The sequence below is a fragment of the Aspergillus steynii genome (assembly GCF_002849105.1).
Source record: "Aspergillus steynii IBT 23096 chromosome Unknown P170scaffold_2, whole genome shotgun sequence".
In the NCBI taxonomy this organism is placed as follows: Eukaryota; Fungi; Ascomycota; class Eurotiomycetes; order Eurotiales; family Aspergillaceae; genus Aspergillus; species Aspergillus steynii.
This window is the reverse complement of record NW_020194399.1, coordinates 4,866,930-4,888,103: the sequence shown is the minus strand read 5'-3', so window position 1 is coordinate 4,888,103 and position 21,174 is coordinate 4,866,930. Positions and strand designations below refer to the sequence as shown.

The 21,174-nt window shown below is 51.1% G+C and overlaps 8 protein-coding genes across 8 annotated transcripts; 7 read left to right on the top strand and 1 right to left on the bottom strand.

Annotated features, from left to right (window-relative positions):
- The first annotated feature begins 92 nt into the window (after positions 1-92).
- Positions 93-2,132, top strand: P170DRAFT_434821 (2,3-bisphosphoglycerate-independent phosphoglycerate mutase). The gene is made up of 5 exons (XM_024848810.1): positions 93-136; positions 210-260; positions 320-1,057; positions 1,122-1,704; positions 1,768-2,132. Exons 2-5 carry the CDS (start codon positions 230-232, stop codon positions 1,973-1,975), a joined length of 1,560 nt encoding a protein of 519 aa, XP_024708406.1. The 5' UTR covers positions 93-136; positions 210-229; the 3' UTR covers positions 1,976-2,132.
- Positions 2,103-3,194, bottom strand: P170DRAFT_434819 (tubulin-binding prefolding complex subunit YKE2). The gene is made up of 4 exons (XM_024848809.1): positions 3,062-3,194; positions 2,770-2,965; positions 2,642-2,702; positions 2,103-2,569 (listed from the first exon to the last, which is right to left on the bottom strand). Exons 1-4 carry the CDS (start codon positions 3,120-3,122, stop codon positions 2,507-2,509), a joined length of 381 nt encoding a protein of 126 aa, XP_024708405.1. The 5' UTR covers positions 3,123-3,194; the 3' UTR covers positions 2,103-2,506.
- A 283-nt stretch (positions 3,195-3,477) lies between these two features.
- P170DRAFT_123304 (AAA family ATPase VPS4) lies at positions 3,478-5,375 on the top strand. Its single transcript, XM_024842368.1, has 4 exons — positions 3,478-3,859; positions 3,921-4,253; positions 4,323-4,773; positions 4,837-5,375. The coding sequence occupies exons 1-4, from the start codon at positions 3,561-3,563 to the stop codon at positions 5,056-5,058; spliced, it is 1,305 nt and encodes a 434-aa protein (XP_024708404.1). The 5' UTR covers positions 3,478-3,560; the 3' UTR covers positions 5,059-5,375.
- A 4,846-nt stretch (positions 5,376-10,221) lies between these two features.
- P170DRAFT_472976 (putative regulatory factor Sgt1) lies at positions 10,222-12,172 on the top strand (the record flags this gene model as incomplete). Its single annotated transcript, XM_024852998.1, has 3 exons — positions 10,222-10,486; positions 10,547-10,746; positions 10,814-12,172. 3 exons carry the CDS (start codon positions 10,222-10,224, stop codon positions 12,170-12,172), a joined length of 1,824 nt encoding a protein of 607 aa, XP_024708403.1.
- Positions 12,173-12,999: 827 nt separating this feature from the next.
- Positions 13,000-14,367, top strand: P170DRAFT_403899 (zinc-dependent alcohol dehydrogenase; the record flags this gene model as incomplete). The annotated part of the gene is made up of 4 exons (XM_024846502.1): positions 13,000-13,434; positions 13,496-13,595; positions 13,649-13,832; positions 13,891-14,367. Exons 1-4 carry the CDS (start codon positions 13,149-13,151, stop codon positions 14,365-14,367), a joined length of 1,047 nt encoding a protein of 348 aa, XP_024708402.1. The 5' UTR covers positions 13,000-13,148.
- A 191-nt stretch (positions 14,368-14,558) lies between these two features.
- P170DRAFT_434815 (AMMECR1 domain-containing protein) lies at positions 14,559-16,256 on the top strand. The gene is made up of 2 exons (XM_024848808.1): positions 14,559-15,388; positions 15,484-16,256. The coding sequence occupies exons 1-2, from the start codon at positions 14,847-14,849 to the stop codon at positions 15,956-15,958; spliced, it is 1,017 nt and encodes a 338-aa protein (XP_024708401.1). The 5' UTR covers positions 14,559-14,846; the 3' UTR covers positions 15,959-16,256.
- A 1,428-nt stretch (positions 16,257-17,684) lies between these two features.
- P170DRAFT_462881 (phosphatidylserine decarboxylase) lies at positions 17,685-19,177 on the top strand (the record flags this gene model as incomplete). Its single annotated transcript, XM_024852123.1, has 2 exons — positions 17,685-18,134; positions 18,199-19,177. 2 exons carry the CDS (start codon positions 17,685-17,687, stop codon positions 19,000-19,002), a joined length of 1,254 nt encoding a protein of 417 aa, XP_024708400.1. The 3' UTR covers positions 19,003-19,177.
- Positions 19,178-19,616: 439 nt separating this feature from the next.
- Positions 19,617-20,969, top strand: P170DRAFT_434813 (pyridoxamine 5'-phosphate oxidase family protein). Its single transcript, XM_024848807.1, has 3 exons — positions 19,617-19,678; positions 19,749-20,019; positions 20,083-20,969. Exons 2-3 carry the CDS (start codon positions 19,962-19,964, stop codon positions 20,862-20,864), a joined length of 840 nt encoding a protein of 279 aa, XP_024708399.1. The 5' UTR covers positions 19,617-19,678; positions 19,749-19,961; the 3' UTR covers positions 20,865-20,969.
- Positions 20,970-21,174: the final 205 nt, after the last annotated feature.

Below are 21,174 nucleotides of genomic sequence, written 5' to 3'. Positions count from 1 at the left end.
AGGGAAGACTTCGGAAGAGACAAGAGCCCGTGACGTCGCCCCAAATGGTCACCGAAGCCCCTCCCCCTCTATTTCCCCCTCCGTTTTTAAAACTTCTTCCCCCAATTTCTTCAACCCCCCATATTTTTTTCGTTCTGTAAGCCTGCCCCCTTTTTGCATTGCTCGGCTCTCTTCATTGAAGCTTCGTCTGCTGATTATCCGCCCTTCAGGAGCTTTACCTCGCTTCACTATGGCCAAGGTTGATCAGAAAGTCGCTCTCAGTAAGCCCGATTCAGTCCCAGTCCACCGCTGCATTGTTAACGTCTCGTCTTCAAATTAGTCGTCATCGATGGCTGGGGTGTCTCCGGCCCCGACCCCAAGGCGGTCGGCGATGCCATCCACGCCGCAGAGACTCCCTTCATGTCCGGTTTCGCCGAGGCCGACTCGAAGACGGCCCAGGGCTACACCGAGCTGGATGCCTCGTCGCTGGCCGTCGGTCTGCCGGAGGGTCTCATGGGTAACAGTGAGGTCGGCCACTTGAACATTGGTGCGGGTCGTGTCGTCTGGCAGGATAGCGTCCGCATTGATCAGACGCTCAAGAAGGGCGAGCTGAACAAGGTCGACAGCATCGTTGCCGCCTTCAAGCGCGCCAAGGAGGGCAACGGCCGTCTGCACCTGCTGGGATTGGTTTCGGACGGTGGTGTTCACTCCAACATCACTCACTTGGTTGGCCTGCTGAAGGTCGCCAAGGAGATGGAGATTCCCCAGGTCTTCATCCACTTCTTCGGTGATGGCCGTGACACCGACCCGAAGAGCGCTTCCAAGTACATGCAGCAGCTCCTTGACCAGACCAAGGAAATTGGTATTGGTGAGATCGCCACGATCGTCGGTCGCTACTGGGCTATGGACCGTGACAAGCGCTGGGACCGGGTTGAACTCGCCCTGAAGGGTATTGTCTCGGGAGAGGGCGAGGAGAGTTCCGACCCCGTCAAGATCATCGAGGAGCGCTACACGAAGGACGAGACCGATGAGTTCTTGAAGCCCATCATCGTCGGTGGCAAGGAACGTCGTGTCCAGGGTATGTTTATCTATGTGTACCCCTCGGGCTTGAGTATCGGAAAACTGACACAAATAATCTACAGATGACGACACCCTGTTCTTCTTCAACTACCGTTCTGACCGTGTCCGTGAAATCACCCAGCTGCTCGGTGACTACGACCGCTCCCCCAAGGCCGAGTTCCCCTACCCCAAGAACATCAGCATCACCACCATGACCCAGTACAAGACCGACTACACCTTCCCCGTTGCCTTCCCCCCTCAGAAGATGGGTAACGTGCTCGCCGAGTGGCTCGGCAAGAAGGATGTCCAGCAGTGCCACGTTGCCGAGACCGAGAAATACGCTCACGTTACTTTCTTCTTCAACGGCGGTGTTGAGAAGCAGTTCCCCGGCGAAGTGCGCGACATGATCCCCTCGCCCAAGGTCGCTACCTACGACCAGGACCCCAAGATGAGCGCTGCGGGTGTTGGCAAGAAGATGGCCGAGCGCATCGCCGAGGGCAAGTTTGAGTTCGTCATGAACAACTTTGCCCCCCCTGACATGGTGGGTCACACCGGTGTCTACGATGCCGCCATCCAGGGTGTTGCTGCCACCGACAAGGCCATCGGTGAGGTCTACGAGGCCTGCAAGGCTAACAACTACCTTCTCTTCATCACGGCGGACCACGGGTAAGTTCCTCTTCATGATACTTTGGGAGTCGGCGGGACAATGACTGACAATGTGTTCTACAGCAACGCCGAAGAGATGCTCAACGAGAAGGGCACCCCCAAGACCTCTCACACCACCAACAAGGTGCCTTTCGTCCTGGCCAACGCTCCCGCGGGCTGGAAGCTCAAGGGCGACGGTGTCCTTGGAGATGTGGCTCCCACCGTGCTTGCTGCCATGGGTATCGAGCAGCCCGAGGAGATGTCTGGCAAGAGTCTCCTTGTGAAGGAATAGATCTTTCGTATATAGATTTGCTGTTGTTGTTTAGAAGGCGGATCGGGTGGGCTTATGAAGACATGAGAATACGGAGTTTTAATTGATACACATATTGGATGTAGAATAAACAGATGATGATACGAGCGTTGAGTATTAAAATCGAGATGAAGATAGGATTTGGTATAAGCCATCACTCGGCAAGAAAATAAAGGATTGTATGCTCGCGTTTACATTCACTGGGGTATTCTAAAATGTCCCACCTTATACTCACTATATTTTTCTCTCAATTTTCATGTTGACCTTTTGAGGGATTCCTACAATCCAAAGCGTAGTAAGGTCGGAGTCCTTATTGAATTCTCCCGAATTGAAGAGTCGTTTCCCTCCCACGGCGCTTCAACCTAGTTGAAGCTCATCGTTCGTGTCGGCACCAGATATGGTAGCGGGTTCAAGGACCTCGATCCCATTCCAAGCTGAATGTTCTTCACTGACAGCCGTAGACGGGAGGCTGAAGGTCTATCTCGTAGTATGTATTGGGTCGTGAGAACGTGTTCAAGCGGATGCCGACGCAGCAGCCGCCTGCTGCTGTTGAACCTGACTTTGGTATTGTAGGATCTGAACGCAGTGATTAGATTGTGATCCATGCGCCATGGCATCCATCTGCCTTGAATTCTCAGAATGCCTTACCTCGGCTCGTTTCTTATCGCTCTTGTCCTGGTTGGCTTCGATCTCTTTTTCGATCCGCTTGCTGTTAATCCACACGTCAGCTTTCTCCAAAGCAATCTGATGGCATAACGGAGCACAATGAGCCGTACATTTCCTTCTCGATGAACTCAAGACGTCCGTTCACCGCCAGCAGGGCCTCCTGCTTCTCCTGCTTCAACAAAACCGGGCCGACAAGCTTGTAGATATTGGATTCGCCATCGAGCGAGTTGAACTCCTTTTGGACGCTCTCGTTCTCCTGCTGCTGGGACTCGAGCTTCTGACGAGCCTCGACCAATCCGTCCAGATCTGGAAATCATGCATCCGATCAGCTTTCTGTTCTGTGCGCGATGATGCCGTCGGGGATTCGCTCGCGCTATCTTTGACGAGAGACCGCCAACGTACCGGTCTGCAGCTTCTGGAACTCTTCCGAGATCGCCTGCAATTGCTTCTGTGCGTCGGCCATGGTGAAGAATGCTGGAATGACGATAGAGCGAGATGGATGGAAGGGAGAGCGGGGCGTTGGCGGGGAGAAGACTCAATGGAAGCAGAGCGGCAGAAAACACGCAGACCGTCACCGTGACTGCCGATGGCCGCCTTTCCGCTTCCTCATTCCCCTCATATCTCTCTCTCCTTCTCTTCGCCATCGTCATCTCTCCCCCTCTTCGCCACTCATCCTCGTCCATTATCACATTCTCCGCGGTTTCCACGATTTGAATGGACCGCTCCTGACCTGATTTCCCCCCCTCACGTTGCCTTGCCTTGTCCGGAGTTCCTTGCGCCGCCATCCCGACCCAAACAGGCTGCTACTATCCCATCTGTTCCCCACCGTCGATTCAATTGTTGTTTTGCAACCGTAAACCACCACTAGCAGAGACGCCAACCGAGACCCCCGTCCTTCATCATGAGCAACACCGACTTCCTAGGACGGGCGATTGACACGGTCAAGAAGGCCATCGAGCACGACAATGAGGGCGAGTACGAAAAGGCCTATCAGCTGTACTACTCCTCCCTGGAGCTGTTCATGCTGGCCTTGAAATGGGAGAAGAACCCCAAGTCCAAGGAAATGATTCGCGCAAAGACCGGCGAGTACATGGATCGCGCGGAGAAACTGAAAAACCATCTGGCCCAGTCGGACGGGCGAAAGAAGCCGAGCGCAGTGGGCGCCAACGGTAGCGTGGCGCAAGGCAGTGGGAAGGGCGGGTATGTGTTTTTTCTTGACCCCGGTTGGATGACCCCGTAGTAACATGCGAGTCACTTCTAGGAAAGAGGAAGAGGACGGCGAGGATGCCGATTCGAAGAAACTACGATCCGCCCTTGCGGGCGCCATTCTGTCGGATAAACCGAATGTACAATGGGAGGATGTGGCGGGTCTCGAGAGTGCCAAGGAGGCGTTGAAGGAAGCGGTCATTCTACCGATCAAGTTCCCGCATCTCTTCACGGGGAAACGACAGCCATGGAAGGGTATCCTGCTGTACGGACCTCCTGGTACCGGAAAGTCGTATCTCGCCAAGGCTGTCGCAACCGAGGCCAACAGCACATTCTTCAGTGTCAGCAGCAGTGATTTGGTATCCAAATGGATGGGTGAGAGTGAAAGGTGCGTGCTTGGGAATGAACTTTTTTAATGCAATTCTGGAAGCGAGACAGCTAACTAAATATTTCAAAGACTCGTCAAGCAGCTTTTCAACATGGCCCGAGAAAACAAGCCGGCAATTATCTTCATCGATGAAGTCGACGCCCTTTGCGGGCCTCGCGGCGAAGGAGAGTCCGAAGCGTCGCGCCGAATCAAGACCGAGTTGCTGGTACAGATGGATGGTGTAGGCAAGGATTCCAAGGGTGTGCTCATTCTTGGCGCAACGAATATTCCCTGGCAGCTGGATGCAGCCATTCGACGTCGATTCCAGCGAAGAGTCCATATCAGTCTTCCCGATATCAATGCACGAATGAAAATGTTCATGCTTGCAGTGGGCCAAACGCCATGTGAAATGTCGCAAGGCGACTACCGAACCCTGGCAGAGATGAGTGAAGGATACTCTGGTAGCGATATCAGTATCGCGGTGCAAGATGCGTTGATGCAACCGATCCGCAAGATCCAAACAGCGACACATTACAAGAAGGTATTGACCCACATATTTTATGCCTTCCTCGGGGATCTTGCAGCAAGCTGACACATCTTCTAGGTCCTGTTTGAAGGCGCTGAAAAATTAACACCGTGCTCGCCAGGAGATCGCGGCGCCGTTGAGATGTCATGGATGAACGTGGAGGCAGAGCAGCTGCTCGAGCCCCCTCTTGTTCTGAAGGACTTCATCAAGGCAGTTCGTAATTCCCGGCCAACGGTCAGCCATGAAGATCTCTCGAGGAACGAGGAGTGGACCAAGGAATTTGGCAGCGAGGGTGCTTAGTCCGTCCACGGATACGGCTGCTCCTATGTCCCTTGGTAAAGTGAGAATCACGATGCATGATTTGTGTCATGTGTCTGATATCTTCCTTTTTCTTGCCATCCTCCGGCAGATTCGCTGGGTTCCCACAAAGGCATCATAAGTGGTACTTATACATACGCGCTGGACCACACTTCATGCCTTTCCTTGCACTCCTGTCTGGTTGAATCCTTCACTACCCCTATCCCTCCATCTGTCTCTCTCACCCCTTTTGTCCATTCCATCCATCTCAAGCTTGGTGTTAGAAGCGTTATCCTTGTTAGGCGAGGCGAGGCGTTGCAATTTCTTTTACAAACCGAAACCTGTCTGTCCGCCTGGGCTGAATCAAAACCGATTCCACCCTCGCTCTCTTATAAAGCCTTTCTCCTTTTTCAGGCTACAGCGCCCCTTTTTGTGCCTATTTCATGAAGCATATCATACCATTGAAGAACAAGATTTTATGAACTATATTCATCAGTTGGACTGAATACCATGGTTGTTTTCTTTTCCTCTTCTGTTATCAGGTTGGCTTGTCTGACGTTTTGTCTTTCTTGTTGTCTTGAATTTTTGAAATAGGGGGTATTGGCAATTGAAGCTTGCAGCCATAAGTCAATCAATTCAACAGTGTATCAAGAGAACATCGATTCTACTGAAGTCCAGTAGTAGCATCCAGGTATCATGCGCATATGGCATGACCAAAATGGTTTACATTGAATAATCATTGCCTTCTAGAGACTCGATAAAAAAGTTATAGAATGAATATAGATATGCACCAAGGCCGCAGCAACAACACCGCCAACCTCTCAGTATAAGTAAACTAAGTAGTAAGATCAATTTCTCATGCCCAAAAACCAACGCCTGCAGGACCCAATGGAATCAAAACACGAATATTGATGCAATGGGTGATAGACAAAGCATATTGGGGGAATCACTTGGGGAAAACAAATGTTCATAGCAAGAAAGGAAAAGAAAAAGAAAAGCAAAGCTATGACACAAAATCCAATCAACAAAAAGAAAAGAAATCAAAACATCAAAGAAGGGAAACCGTAATCTTCATCTTCATCTATTCTAAGCCCTTGCCGGAGCTATCTCTCCTCTTCAACATTTCACCTTTGGCTCGTTTGAGACCTTCGCCGAGCTTACGGGTCTTCTTCCATTCCTGGCTCATTCGCTGCATGCGCACGACGGCCTTGACCATTGAGATGGCAGTCTTGAGCTTCTGGCGAGGATCGCGGAGCATGCTGCGGTCACGAGGCTTGACTCCCATCTCGGAGATCATGCGAAGATCGGCGTCGTTACTATTGAGAAAAGGTTAGTTAGTCAACGTCGATAGGAGAGAGTGTGTGGATAGGACGCACCATGCAACTCGTACTCGCTCGCCGAGCTCCATCAACCCCTTACTCCAGGCCAGATCACGGCGGAATTTCTCCTCGCGCTTCAACCGTGCCCGCAGCCAGATGATCTCTTTGCCTAATCCGAGAAGTTCTTTGTCGTGCCGAGTTTTGCTCTCCGTCTTGGACCCGATCTTGTCTACGGCCTGCTTGTAACGCACTTCAAGAGCCTCGAGGTCTTTGAGGGCCGTCTCGGCCTTCCTCACACAGAAGGCACGCTCCTCACGGATCCGACGGACCTGAGACTTGAGCTCATTCACGCGTTCATCTCGCTCTGACACCTTGAGGGCTAGAGACTCGGCCTCAAGCGTAGAGGATTTGAGCAGCTCATGGAAATCCCGATGATCCTCCTCCTTCATCGCAGCCCGCTCGAGTTCACGGTTTTTCACTTTCAGATCCCGCAGTGCTCGGTGCGCTTCGGACAGCTGCTTGCGTAGGCTTCGCAGTTCCTCGTGAACTTTGTCGGAAGGTGACGATTGAGGAGAGCGGGATTCGAACTTCTTCATCATAGCTTCGTGCAGATCCTTCTCGAGCTCCGCAATACGTGACTTGCAGTTACGGACAGCAGATTTCTGGTCAGCCTCGCGCTGAACCAGTGTTTTCTCTCGCCTGCGTGCCTCGTCCAGGCTGTGGCGGAGTATGGAAACGTCTCCAGTGGCAGTTGAGGGTTCGTTCTCCGCAGGAGGTTGTTGCTGTAAAAGAGACTCGAGATCCGTGATACGCCTCTCAAGTCGCTGGATCTTACTCCTGGACAAGGTGAGCTCCCTGTCCTTTCCACCCGAGGCAGCATGCAGCTTGTCTTGGAGCTGGTCGACCTCCGCAGCGAGGCGGTTCTCTTCCTCAGTAGCTCTTTCGATTTCGGCTCCCAGTTGTTGTTCAAGGGTCTCCTTTGCTTCTAACAGAGACAATCTATCTTCCTTCAGTCTTTTGAGCTCGTTCTCAAGGCGAAGGGTGGATTTGCGCTGCTCGATCTTCTCCCGGTCGAATCGCGTGGTATCGTCAACCTGGTTCTGGGCTTGGTCCAGTTGGGCCTGGAGTTCATCGCGCTCCGTTTCCATCTCCCCCATGGCCGCCCGTAGATCATGCAGCTCAACATGAGCATTAGCCAATTGATCTCGAAGCTTTTGTTTGTCGGCAATTAGTTTCTGTAGCTGGCCGTCTTGGTTGGAAGGACCCTGCTGCATCCGACCCTTCGCATATTCCTGTTCTTCCTCCAGGCTTGATTGCAAGACGACAACTTCGTCCTCGAGGGCCTGTACCTTCTCCCTCAGTGCTGCCTCCTCGCGTCCAGCAAGTCGGAGTTGTTCCTTGACAGAAAGCAGCTCACTGCGTTGTTCGTCGATGATTTCTCTTTTCCCTGCAAGCTCGTCGTTGAGTTCCTTGACTTGACGGCCCAAAACAGCTTCCGAGTTGAAATGCCGTGCCTTCTCGCTATCGATGACTTCCTGCAGCTTGTTTTCTTTCCCGGAGAGAGTATGCTCCACTTGCTCGAGTTTCTCAATGGTGCGCTTGAATCCGGTGGCTTGGTCTTCTGCCCTGTCCTTCTGGAGTTGGAGGGTGCGTTTTGCGCTTTCCCACCGATCTTGCTCGAGCGCAAACTGGCCCTCTTTGTCTTCGATTTCATGGTGCAGAGATTCAATTTCTTCCTGCAATCTGTCGACTTCTTCTCGGTATTGCGAGCGAATGATGTCCACGTCATCCAAAGCCTGGTGCTTCCCATGGTCCACGGTATGCTGGAGGTCCCGAATATGAGACTGCGTCCGTGCTAGTTCCCGTTGCAACCCGCTAGATTCTTCGGTCAATGCAGTGTGTCGGGTCTGTAAGAGTTCTTTTTCGTCAACCTTGCGCTGGATTTCATCGAGTGCTTCCTGCAGCTGAGAAGACAGCCTGTCGCGTTCCTGTTGAACAAGATCTCGTTCGCGTCGCGCCCTAGCAGCGTCGTCGTGTCGTCTGTTATCTTCGTCGCTCATGGCCTGTTGGGCTTTGCGGTATTGCTCCTCCAGATGGGACTCATTGCGCGTCTTGGCTTCAAGCTCCTCCTTAAGACCATTGGCCTCGCGTTGTAGCTCGCGCAACTCTTCCTCCAGCTTGCTCGATTTCTCCTCAAGTTGGCGATTTAGGCCCTTGGTAGTGAAGGACTTATTCGACATCTCGTCGTGTAGCTCCTGGAGGTTTCGCTCGGCTTCTTCTTTCTCTTGCGTTGCGAGACTTGCCTCGTTCCTCGCCTCTCTTGCCTCAGTCCGGGCTTGGTCGAGAGACTCTTGCAACTCCTCCATTTGCTCCCTAGCGCGTTGAAGCTCCGATTCGAGTTCCGAGAGCGCGTCGTTATCTTTGGTATCTCGGTCCTTGAGTTCCTCGATCTCCTCCTCGCGCGCGTCTATTGTGCGGTCTTTCTCCCTGAGAGCGGCTTCCAAATCTTCAACTTCATCACGGAGCTTCTCGGTTTCTTCGGATTGTCTGTTCTTGGCGGTTCTCAGCTCTTCCTGAAGGTCCCGTACTTGGATTTCCCGCGACTCCAGCTCTTCCCGCATCATATCCAGTTCCCGCTGCACTGTTTCGTCTGTTTGCTTTCGGCGAGTCTTTTCGCGAAATTCCTCGAATTGTACACGGTAGGATTCCAAGTCGCGTTCCGCTTGTTGAAGACTTTTCTTGTATCGGGAGATATCTCGTTGCATCGTCAACTTGGCCACCTTGAGTTCCGTATTTTCCTTCACTGCAGCTTGGTTATACGACGGACCGGCTTTTTCGATTTGCTCCTGTAAATAGTGGATTTTCAGTTTTAAACCGAAATTATCCTTGTCGAGTTTATCGATCATCTATACGAGTTAGCATACCATATTGAAAAAAAAAATACAAAGCAAGTCATACCTTTTCCTGTTCCTTCAAGGTCATATTTTGTCCATCACTCAACATGCCATCCCTACCCAATGCAACCGGGGTACTCTGCACACTACTGCTGGCGACTTGCGGTAAAGGTGTCGGTTGGTCGTCGGTCGCGTCTTCCTCCTCGTCGATATAGGTCATCTCTGGGGGTAGCCCGGGGGTGTTCGCGTTGCTTCGATAGCTTTGACGTAAGTAGGCCGGTGTTTTCGGGCCGCCGGCTCGCGTCGTTGACATGTTTCTTAAATAATTGTTTCTCGTGGCGCTCTTCATCAAGGGCGTGAATTCTCCAGCGCCGGGCGCAATGGTAGGAAGTTGGTGCCGGCTATTCAACGCGCTTTTTGTCGACTTGGGACCGGAGCCGGCGCGCGGCGTGCTCAGCTTGAACCCGCCCGAGGTGCGTCTCCGGCCTTCGCCGATTGCCTTAAGAATATCCTCATCCTTGGATGGCGTCTGAAAGGAGTTTTCGACCGAGTCGAGAGCCGAGAGGTTGTGTCGTCCTACACTGCGAAAGCCGTTGGTCAGGTACGTCGCGTTCCCGTCAATTTCGGTGCGCGGGGTGTCGATGTATGGGAACGCCATTGTTGACGCAGAAGACGCGAGAATCAGCTGGTGATGATCAGGGATGACCGGGGGAGGCCATTCAATGGGCGACGCTTATCAACGCTGAGCATGGGAAAGAAGAAGAGCGAAGACTGCGGCGGGTCACTACTGAACAGACGTGTTTCGGGCGGTGAGACCGGCTTGTTGATATCTATCCGCATCCGGTTAGCCCGCCAAGTCACGAGTGCCGGCCCGTCGATTTCGCGTTCGATGAAGTCATTCGGCTTTTTCTTCCTGCTCTCATCATCTCCACTCCGCCAGAGATTAAGCCGCTATGAATCCCATGTCCGAAGAGGACCTCGAGTGGTTTAAGTCCACCTTCCGTCCCATACCCAAACCAGAACTCCCCGACGACAGCATCGAGTACGCGCTATACTGCATCTCCTCGGACCCCGCCCCCGCCGTGGTGGATGAAATCGCCGACACCAGAGCGCGATTGGTGGACGTGCAGCGCACTGCAGCGGAATTAAGCAAGAACCTTCTCAAGGAATATATCTGGCAGCGCGATGGCTTTCGCTTGGAAATTTCGAAAGATGATGGTACGCAAATTGATTGGTTTTGCAAACGACTGATCGACCAGTCTGGCTGAACTAGATTAGGTATCACCTCGTTGCGCGGGCGCACCAATTTCGGAGACTCAATCGAGGATGAATGGGTCATTGTATATATGCTGCGCGAATTGACGAAAAAGCACAAGGATGTTTGGGCCTCGGTTGTGGATAGCGATGGCCAATTTCTTTTGGTCGAGGCTGCGGCTACTCTGCCTGCTTGGTTGGAGCCTGAGATAGCGGACAATCGAGTAAGCTGCACCATATCGCAGTCATTGGCAATTATGTCTTGAAGAAATCTGCTAATACAATACAAAGGTGTGGATTCATCAGGGACAACTTGTTATCATCAAACCGAAAAATCCGAAGAAGGGCACGGTCACCGAAAAGATCTCCCTTCCAGAGTCCATGAAAATAATTAAAGAAGAACCCGCTCGCCTCATGCGATCTACCATGATCCAGGAGGAAGCGTTCTATCGGTTGCGAAATTACCCCAAGCAAATCAACGAGAATCTCCATTCCGCTTTGGTGACGATTCCACGAAAGGTCGCCTACCTATTGAACCAGAAGCCTGCTTACATCTCAGCGGCAGTGGAATCCTTCTATCTTCGAGACCCGATTGCTTTACGTCCCTTGCGAACCAAAGATACAAGCAGTTTCGTCTTTCCGCCCGAGGATCTCGTCACCGTCAGCGTGCGATTCACAAGAGTAGGATATGCGCAGCTCAAAAGCCAGGACTTTCCGGCTCCGAAGTCATGGATCCCAAAACTGCCTGCTAAAGACGAACAAAAAGCCTATGATCGTGCAGAGATTGGCATGAAACTCTCCTGTGGATTTGAGATGCTCCTCACCGACCCACAAAATCAGGACAAGCCGCATGTGAGAGAAATTAAACTCGTACTAGAGGATTTGGAGACAGGAGATGATGCCTTGCCGACAGATGAGGAGATCAACAAATGGACGAAGCGTGAAGACGACGAGAAATGGCTGGATATCAGCTTTGAGGACCTCGATAGGGAGCTGAAGGGGAAAGAGAAAGGTGACGCGAAGCAAGACAAAGGCGAATTTGGAGATGCAAATGCCCAGGAAAACCTCCAGCGAATCGTGGCGCGCTTCGAACAATTTTTGAATGACGACTCGGCTGGATTTGAAGGCGCCGATTTCATAGACGACTACGGCTCCGACTCTGAAAATGGCGATGATGACGACGACGAAGTGAGCAGTGATGGTGAAGACAAGGAAGCCTCATTTGACGAGGAAGAATTCTCCAGGATGATGAAAGAAATGATGGGTCTACCATCTATGCCTGGTTTACCGGGGTCTTCGAAGCCATCAACGTCGCGTAAAAGAGTGGAAGAATTAGGCGACGAATCGGAAGACGATACTGAACAGATAAAGCAATTGTCAAATGAAATGGAAGCCGAATTGCGAGGCACGGGAGTTCTAAACCTGAATCGTCCCTCAGGCAAGCAGGCTTTGTCGGAAGAGGCGTCAAATGGTACACAGGCGGAGAGCAGCGGAAACAAAGAGGGTGACGAGGCGGATGAAGACATTGACATCAATCTTGCCAAAAACATACTGGAAAGTCTTCAGGGTCAAGCCGGGGGTGCAGGCCCAGCGGGCAACATGCTCTCGATGCTGAACCTGCAAATGCCCAAAGATGATCGCCACCGCTGATTGCGCCGGCTGTATTGGAGAAAACCAAATCGATTCGATTGCTCGTTGGTCTCTGGCACTTTGACTGACGCATTTGCCATCCTCGGCTCTCACCCCGTTGGTATGATCTAGCGCAAATCACTGCGCTTTGATTCTCAGCTTTGCCTGTTAAATTCCTCTCCGACGTTTCAGTGGTGTGCTTCTTCGCTGCAGGTTGTATTTGAAGTCCGTCGTTGATCCGACCGAGAAACATCTGTACCACGTTGCCAACAATCCGCTTTCATTAACTTCCCTCGACTACATAGCGTAGGGAATAGCCATGAAGACACGAATTTTGTCTTATCCCGCCATGTTCAACATCCTCATACGCCGAAATGTGCTCGGAAATAATATGTAGTGCTACGAGCTATGGGGCCTCACAGGTACAAATTTTATATTCATTATTGGTCTGGCAACAGGTTGAGACCAAGGTCTCTGGTGACAGTTTATCGACATTATCAAATGCTTGCAGGGATTAAAGAAAGTCCCCAATCCGTCTCAGGAACGAATATACAATAAACTCGAATCAGAAAGTCCCTTTTCTCATCATTCAATATTTTTCAGGCCTCGTACGATTTCAATCGCCTTGAAACGTATCCTTGATTGGAAACCCAAGAGCATCTTAACTTCTCACATTGGCAGTATCCACCTGCCCCACAAGCATTACTAGACATCTCCTCGGAAACTTTTCTCATACGCAGCTAAAGTTGGCTATATGAGGCAAATCGGAACCTTTAGTAATCTACCACGGCTGAACTTCGCTCCGTGGTGTCGATTTGGAGGGATTCCGATGACCTGGAGAAGTTAGGGTTTCCGAACCCCAATTTGGAGATATGACGTTTCTACAATTCTTAAGTCGCATGCAAGAGCAATCTACTTCACAATCTCGATATTTATCATGAACACAAATTGTGAGCTTTATTCATCGTGACCCATCTCAACACATTGATCGACCATCATGACGCCCAAAACAATGAAAGCCGTCCAGATCCAACAGTTCAACGAACCTTATCATGTCTCCGAAGTGCCTGTCCCCAGCCCCCAGCCGCACCAAGTGCTGGTTCGCGTCAAGGCTGCCGGGTTCTGCCATACTGATCTCATGGCACTGAATAATGATTTCAATACAAAGTTGCCCTTTATAGGATCCCATGAACCTGCTGGCGTTATTGAGGAGGTTGGGTCACAGGTAACGGGGTTTGCGAAGGGTGATAGAGTCGGGTGTATTAATTTCGATAGCGTTTGTGGTGAGTAAAAGTTCCAGAAGCGATAGGAATTAGAAAAATACTAAGACATGCCGCTGGCTAGGTAAATGTCCCGACTGCAAAGCAGGCCTTCCAATTTATTGCGATAGCCCTCTGATGAAAGGCCTGACTGCCGATGGTGGCTGGGCCGAGTACATGGTTGCGTAAGTGAGAAACCCCTAGACTTTCTAAGACATATCTAACCTGTGCATATTAGAGATGCCCGCTTTATTGTCAAGCTCCCAGGGGACATGGAGTTCAAGATTGCAGCACCCTTGATGTGCGCAGGGATTAGTATCTACGGCGGGATCGTCCGGGCAAATGTGCCCAAAGGCGGATCCATTGGCATTGTCGGAATCGGTGGGCTCGGCCATATTGGTACTCAGCTAGCCAAATGCATGGTAGGTGGTTGCGGCACCCTCAACGATCGATCTACATTCAGTTAACCAACCGAGGCAGGGCTACAAAGTCGCAGCCATTGATGTGAAACAGTCCGCCTTGAACGCCGTGGCATCTTATGAGCATAGCCCAGATATTTCGATTCTGGCGACGGACCCTGTTGAAAAGTCACTGGATAAAATCAACAAGGTGGTTTCCTCGGACTATCCTGGCCTGGATGCCACCGTGCTTGCTACGGATCATCCGGCGGCGTTCGAGCTGGCAGCGGCCCTGACTCGCAAACATGGAACGATGGTGCTTCTGGGTCAGCCTGACAAAGGCATCACGATGTCTTATTTCACCACGATCTACAAGGACATCAAATTGGTTGGATCTTTGGTTGCCGACACGGCAGAGGCACAGGAGCTAATCGCGCTCTTCCACCAAAACAAGCTGCACGTCGAAGTCACGGAGTGGAAGTTGGAACAAGCAGAGCAGATGAAGCAGGACTACCTGTCAGGGACCACGAATGGCAAGAATGTTGTCATTCTCGAATAGTCAACTCAAGATAGAAAATGATGACTAATATATGACTAACAGTGTTGATAAGTTTTGATTGGGTCACGTGGGTCTTATCGGGACCTCCGAGCGCTGACGTAATCCGCCTCCTCTTCAAGGTTCACTTTCGTTTCTTCTCTTTTTCCCTTCTGCTACTCCTCTGCTATTCCCTCAGTTCATCCTGACTCCCAGGCTCTGGTTCTGCTCCAAGTAGTGACATCGTGGCGTTTTGCGCATGACAATCGGCTGCAACGGTCCAGTGACCCCCGCCAAACCCAGCCACTTGCTTCGTACAATTCAATCGGCGGGGATTCTTTTGGCCCGCCGTTCCCGCGTTTAGAACAGCCCGCAGAACGCCAGTTGAAAGAACCAGAGGGGTAGTCTCCTCTTTTCTCCTAGTTCTACAATCTGAGCCACAACTTGGACTCTTTGAGAGCTTTTCGCCAGTCGCAACTCGCAACAAAAGAAGAACACTTAACATGGCAAGCCCAGCCCAGTGCTACTTCTGCTTCGAAAGCCTCGCGGCTGCCTATGAAGACCAAGATCCCGTGAGCCTCGAGGTGATAGAGGAGCTGTGGGAGCGACACGAGCAGTTCAAGAAACTCGCCGCTCTCCAGGAGAATGACGAGTCGGGTTCCCTGAGGGAGGAGGGCGATGACGATCTCAACCAACAAATTGTAGATGAAGAGACCGGCGATAACGACGCAGGCTCTCGGTCGAGGAAGGACCCCCCGCAGAAGATCCAGCTGCCCAGCGTGACTCGGCTTCAGAGCGACTCGAGCTCGGCGACGACGCCGTCCAGCGCATCCAATAACTCGTCGCGTTCCGTCCTGTCTAGCTCTACAAATGTAACCACACCGGGTTCGCAGTCTACGCAGGCTGCCCCGAAAGAACGGCGCTACCCGCTGTTCGTGACTTGGAATACGTTGTCGAAAAGTGGTCGGAAGTCTCTCCGTGGATGTATCGGTACATTCGAGGCGCAGGACCTTGCCGCGGGTCTGAAGTCCTACGCCCTTACTTCGTATGTTGCCCTTTCATCCAGAAGCAGAGTCACGACCCCAGCTCGCCGCAACCATGGGGTCTGGTTCCTATGCTTATACGCTAACGAACCGGCAGCGCTTTCGATGACACTCGGTTCTCCCCAATCCCTGCATCTCTTCTCCCTGCCCTGTCCTGTTCCTTAACCCTCCTAGGCTCCTTCGAACCGTGCACCAACGCCCTAGACTGGATCCTAGGCGTCCACGGGATCCGCATCTCCTTCATCCACCGCGGCCGGCGCTACGGCGCCACCTACCTCCCCGACGTCCCCGTGGAGCAAGGCTGGACGAAAGAGCAAACCGTCAAGAGCCTCATGGACAAAGCCGGATGGACCGGCTCCACCGAAAGCACCGCCCGGAGGCTCCTCCGCGGCAGTAACAGCTCCGGCAGCAACTCGAGTGCCGGCAAGCCCTGGGAGCAGGTGTCCGACTTCCGAGCGGTCAAGTATCAGGGTCTCAAGACCGCTGCCACCTACGCCGAGTGGCAGGAGTGGCGCGAATGGGTTCTGTCTCTGGGAGATGGGAGCGAGAAGCTCTTGAGTTCGTCCGTATAAAGCCGTATGCATGCACTCGCTGGTCGTCTTTTTATCTGCATGCGACCAGGGAAAGTGCCGATGTGTTCGCGAGTTCTTCGTATTGTATAGATGGTGATTTCGTTTGGCCGGTGCCTTCGGGGCCTCCAACGCTTTCGATTTTGGATGGTTCGGCTTCTCGCCATAATGATGTGACATGACAAGACTGGCGTATTGATTATTTTTGATGGTTATTTTCGGAGCACAATTATCTGGTCTATCTTATTTCCATTTTATTATCTGCATAAATTATAGGTCTCCACTGGTAGAATATATTTTCAGCCTCGGGACGAGATTCATAACTACAACCTTTGAAATGACACACCTATATATACCAATGGACCAGTCCTATCCGCTGAAACCAACAAGCATAAAAGTACCAGACAACAGATCGATATATACGCCCCTATACAGACCTGATTTCCTAGAAATAATGTGACTTTCCTTGTTTGGATGAGGGCGCTCAGGGGGCTAAACACTAGTCTTATATTATAACTATACTATAAAAGCTACCTCCTATATAAGAATTAATCACTTAACCGCCAAAAGGTTACGACAGTCTCGAGTGATTTCCCTTAACACCATGTCTCATCTGCACAGCCCAGATGGTGCAGGTTCGTTTCCGGCCAGCTCACCATTGCTGAATCGACCTTTGGAAGTAGTCCACAGAACCAGCCAGCTGCTGCATTAAACCCGAGAGCTGCGGCTTGCTCTGCAAACGTCAAAGAAGAGATTATGACGTGAGTTTAAGTAGAGCCAACTGAGTAATAGACATAAATCAATGATGCTTCCGTCTCTACAGCACGCAGTGGCATACCAGACATTACTCCCTTGGGTGGCTAAATGCGAGGCAAGGACTTCGCAGAGTACCATTCTTCGCCAATAGGTGAATATCTTTCTCTGGATTCTATTAGCCATGCGGAAAATTGAATCCGGTGCCAGACCACTGGAATGTAACTTGCAAACTTTCGGTTCTTCCGACGGCCCTTGCCGGTTCGTGGTATGTGGTATGCAGCGCCTCTAATCCAATAAGCATACCAAGCATTGCAGGGTGACATGACATCCGGTTTGGGTATGGAGAGGGCTTATGGGGGTGAGTGATCTTGCCTTTTCCTTTTTGTGTCTTGACTGCCTCACTCGAGGGTATCTGGTACGAGGAGCTTGGAGATATCATTTACTATGTTTACGTGATAGGCTGGAGATTATTCGAAGGGAACTTTTATCCGACAATATTCGGACATCCCCCTTGCCTGGGTCATTCTTCTTGCATTCGTTTTATTTTATTCGTTTTATTTTTTTTTTTTTCGGTTGCATATTCGAAGGCGACATTTCTATCCTGATCGCATCTGCCCGTCAACGTATCATCATCCTGCCCACCACACTCGATGAGCAACCAAGGATGGCGAGTAACTGTAGTGTTGCAGTGGAGCAAGGATGGAGAACATCACGACAGTCAAGATGAAATTGCCGTTTGCGCATGGATGGTGGTATTGGACGCAATTTCGAGGAAGTCATGGTAGTCACTTTTTCTCCCACGCGCTTGGCTACAAATACCCAGACGAATCCTGGAATTAAACAGCTTTGAGTAGATAAGATCGAATCCTCAGTCTCGTCTCCATCTCCATCGCTTGAACTGCAAATGCTCCTTTGAATACATCGTTGGAAATCCTACTTTCGTGATAGAAAAGTCTTACACTTCACCGCCACAATGCCTAATCAGGAACATTCGGACATTGTGAATGAGCTCCACCAAATGATCATTGAAAATAAATGGGAGAAAGACTTTGCCAAAGGCATCGAAAATGCATTCAGCCTGGCCGAAAAGGACCTTCTCGAAGCCAGAATCTACGAGGGTAAAACTCATGCCGAAACTGTGATGTCTTTCCTTCACTTCTGCGACCGCTACGTGAAATGGGTGCCCACCACTACGTCCAGCAGAGATGAAGCACTGTGGATGCTGTCCGTGTTCTACTTCGTGTTTGATCAAGTCCCGATATTCAGCAAAAAATATCAAACCCCCATTCTTCCGGACGCCACCCCCAACGAAGCGCCGATATCCAAGTGGCTTCATACGTATGCAAATGACCTTGGGAAGTGGATGGACGATCCAAAATCGGTTGCGGCAGTCGACACATTCAGCGAGAACCCGGAATATATGGTCTTCCAATACGTCAAGCCGAAGCACGGATGGACGTCCTACAACCAGTTTTTTCGCTCGAAAGGTGAACCCGATCTATCGGCCGATCGCCCCGAAAAACACCGTCGCCAGCCCCTGTGACGCCAAGTTCGACGGCTACTGGAAGATCCAGGACGATGGGAATGTCATTCTCCCCAGCCCAAGCGTCAACTTCAAGGGAATCGAGTGGCCCATTAAGAAGCTCCTGGACGATACCGAACTGGCCTCAAAGTTCCACGGTGGCACCCTTATGCACTCTTTCCTCCTGCCGAATAACTACCATCGCGTCCATGCTCCAGTCAGTGGAAAGTTGGTCGACTACAAAACCATCCCAGGAGACGTCTATCTGGAGGTAACTGCGGACCGGAAGAAAAACCGAATTGGACATATTCCGCGGTTCATGGACCCGAGAGACGGTAAGAAGCAAGACGAGGACGTTGAAGCCCAGGATACTCCTGGCTATCAGTGGAATCAGGTGCGTGGCATGTGGATATTCGAAACGCACGAAGAGGGCAAAGAGAACAGAGACATTGATATCGGGACGGTGGTGCTTTTCGCCGTGGGTATGGCGCAAATCTCCTGTGTCGTGGCGACAGAAAGCCCCGAAGACGACGACGACTGCCAGGATGACCATGTTAAGCAGATTAAGTACCCCCAGCCGGGTCAATGGGTCAACAAGGGCGACGAGATCGGATACCTGAAGTACGGAGGATCGGATTACATCCTGCTGTTTGAGAAGGACAAGGTGGAATTTTTGCCTCCAAGTTTCGGGACCGGAGCTCTCGCAGTAGGAACCCCCCAGAAGGGGAGTCTGTATTTGCAAGGCGCTGCACTCGTCAGCAAAAAATGATCGTGGGCCTTCTGAAGGCTTGGACTGGTTTTGATTGATTTGTTGGTTTGCTTAGTTTTTGATTTCTTGATCTTTTTGCTATCACTGAGTTTGAAGAATACACAAGATCATTACCAACGGTCGAGTGTATACTATGTCCTAGATATAAGCCTCTTTTATATCTTTTATATTATCCTCTCTTTTCTTTCGAACTATAATCCTAACCTCTTTCTTATTGAGTATTAACTTATCATACCCTTAATGCTAATTATTAAAATAATTTAATTATTCAAAACACCGTTAGCACGAGTGGCTACCATCCTACCAAGTTCCTCAAGAATCTCGGCTAATGCATTTAGACATGATGACAAGACAAGCTGTTTGCGGCAGCTATAGAGAGATGCCACCTAGGCTTCCAGATTTGCTTTCACACTGAATGAATGACACGATGTCTATCCGGGTTCAGTAATAGTGGACATATGATAGGCCAACCTTGAATATAACACTGGATCATGCGGATCCGGACTGGTCCGTCCCGAGGAATCACCTTGGCCCATCTATCATGATTAAATGCAGTTGCCAGGATGGTATCCGCATTCAGGGATCTGGCGTTGGACAGACCCCCTGGCTAACATGTCATGTAGTACAAGCATTCCTGAGGTCCCACCGTTTGGATACCACGCAGGCCACAGATCCGGTTTGTACTGCTACCTGTTGTGGTTCAATTATGGACTGACTCTATTGCGTGCGACTATTCCTGACTTGAGAATGACCACGGAAGCGGAAATCCAGTGACGTTGTACTCTAGAGTTGTATGATCATTGTCGATATCATGACCAGTTTCGTTTCCCCCCTTGGGGATTGGAATCTCCCCAGGGTATATAAATGCCCAGTTTGTTTTCTGTTCATCCCATATTACAATCTCACAGATCTCTCCCAACTGCCAAAATCCCGACGAACATCTGTTGACCGCACTCAACATGTCCAATCCTAAGGATGACGATCCCCCCTGCCAGAGGTTAGCAAGTCGTCATAATGGTAACCCTCTCTTCCCGAGTCTTGATGACCCCAGGAGCTTCTCTTACGTTCCGTTCCTGGCAGATACATACGACCCCGATGTCGCCGCGGAACTGATCAACGCATCGCACCTGTTGCAATTTACATTCCAGCAGCCGGGAGAAACCTACCCATACACCATTCACCTGCCGGGACGAATGGCAGAGCCCCGAGATCCACCCCGGCCTGTGGACCCATTGGCACCGACGCCAGACAATGTGATATACGTGAAAGGCTGGCTTCCCTGCTGGCTGGTCGATCGGATCCGCGAGTCCAATAATAAATTCCCCGTCACAGTGTCAACCGTCAAAGCTGAAAGTGTCTACTGTGCCCGTTCGACCTTTGCTCACGGGCTGACCTGGCGGTCCGCGGTGATTAATGGGACCGCGCGTGTGCTCGACTGGGCCAGCGACGAGAAGGACCAGTACGCCATCACGGAGGACGATATCAAGAACAACGACAAGCTCTGGGGCCTTCATAAAATCGTCAATGGGTTTATTCCCGACGAGTGGGAGAACTCCCGATCCCCGATCAAGAAGGAAGTAGATCTGGTCCTTGTTTTTGAGGTGAAGGTTGATCAGGACGCATCGCATGTCCATGTCCGTCACGGGTTTAATAGATGGGAGGCCGGCGATGAATCATCCACGCCAGAACAATATTGGCAGGGAACGATTCCGGTGTGGGAGACATACGGCGATCCGTTCCACGGAAACACGACGCAGGAGTTCCCACCAAGGGTGAAACGATGGTTTGAGCAGCTGAGCCGGAGGAACAAGGCGTATGCCATAGCGCAGGCCGGCCGAGACTCTTTTCCATACTCGTTCTAGATCATTCTCTGATGAATCGTGTTGTCTAGTTAGCCTCAGCTGGGGACTAGACCCCAAAGCAGAAAGAGAAGCTGTCGAATATATAGTTCTTACCCGGGCCTTCAGAGGCGAACTCGACGTCCCAGTCCGGAACGATACGGATACTATAAATGGGAGGGAGCTATTTAATGTTTTTTGATCGGCTCTCCGCGACACTCCTTCAAGACGGAAGATAGAATGGGAGACCTCGAATATCGTTCTGTTAAGTTAGATAAGAATTACACACCGAGAGAGCACTGAATGTGAAAGCAGCGCTGGGTTCCACATATGC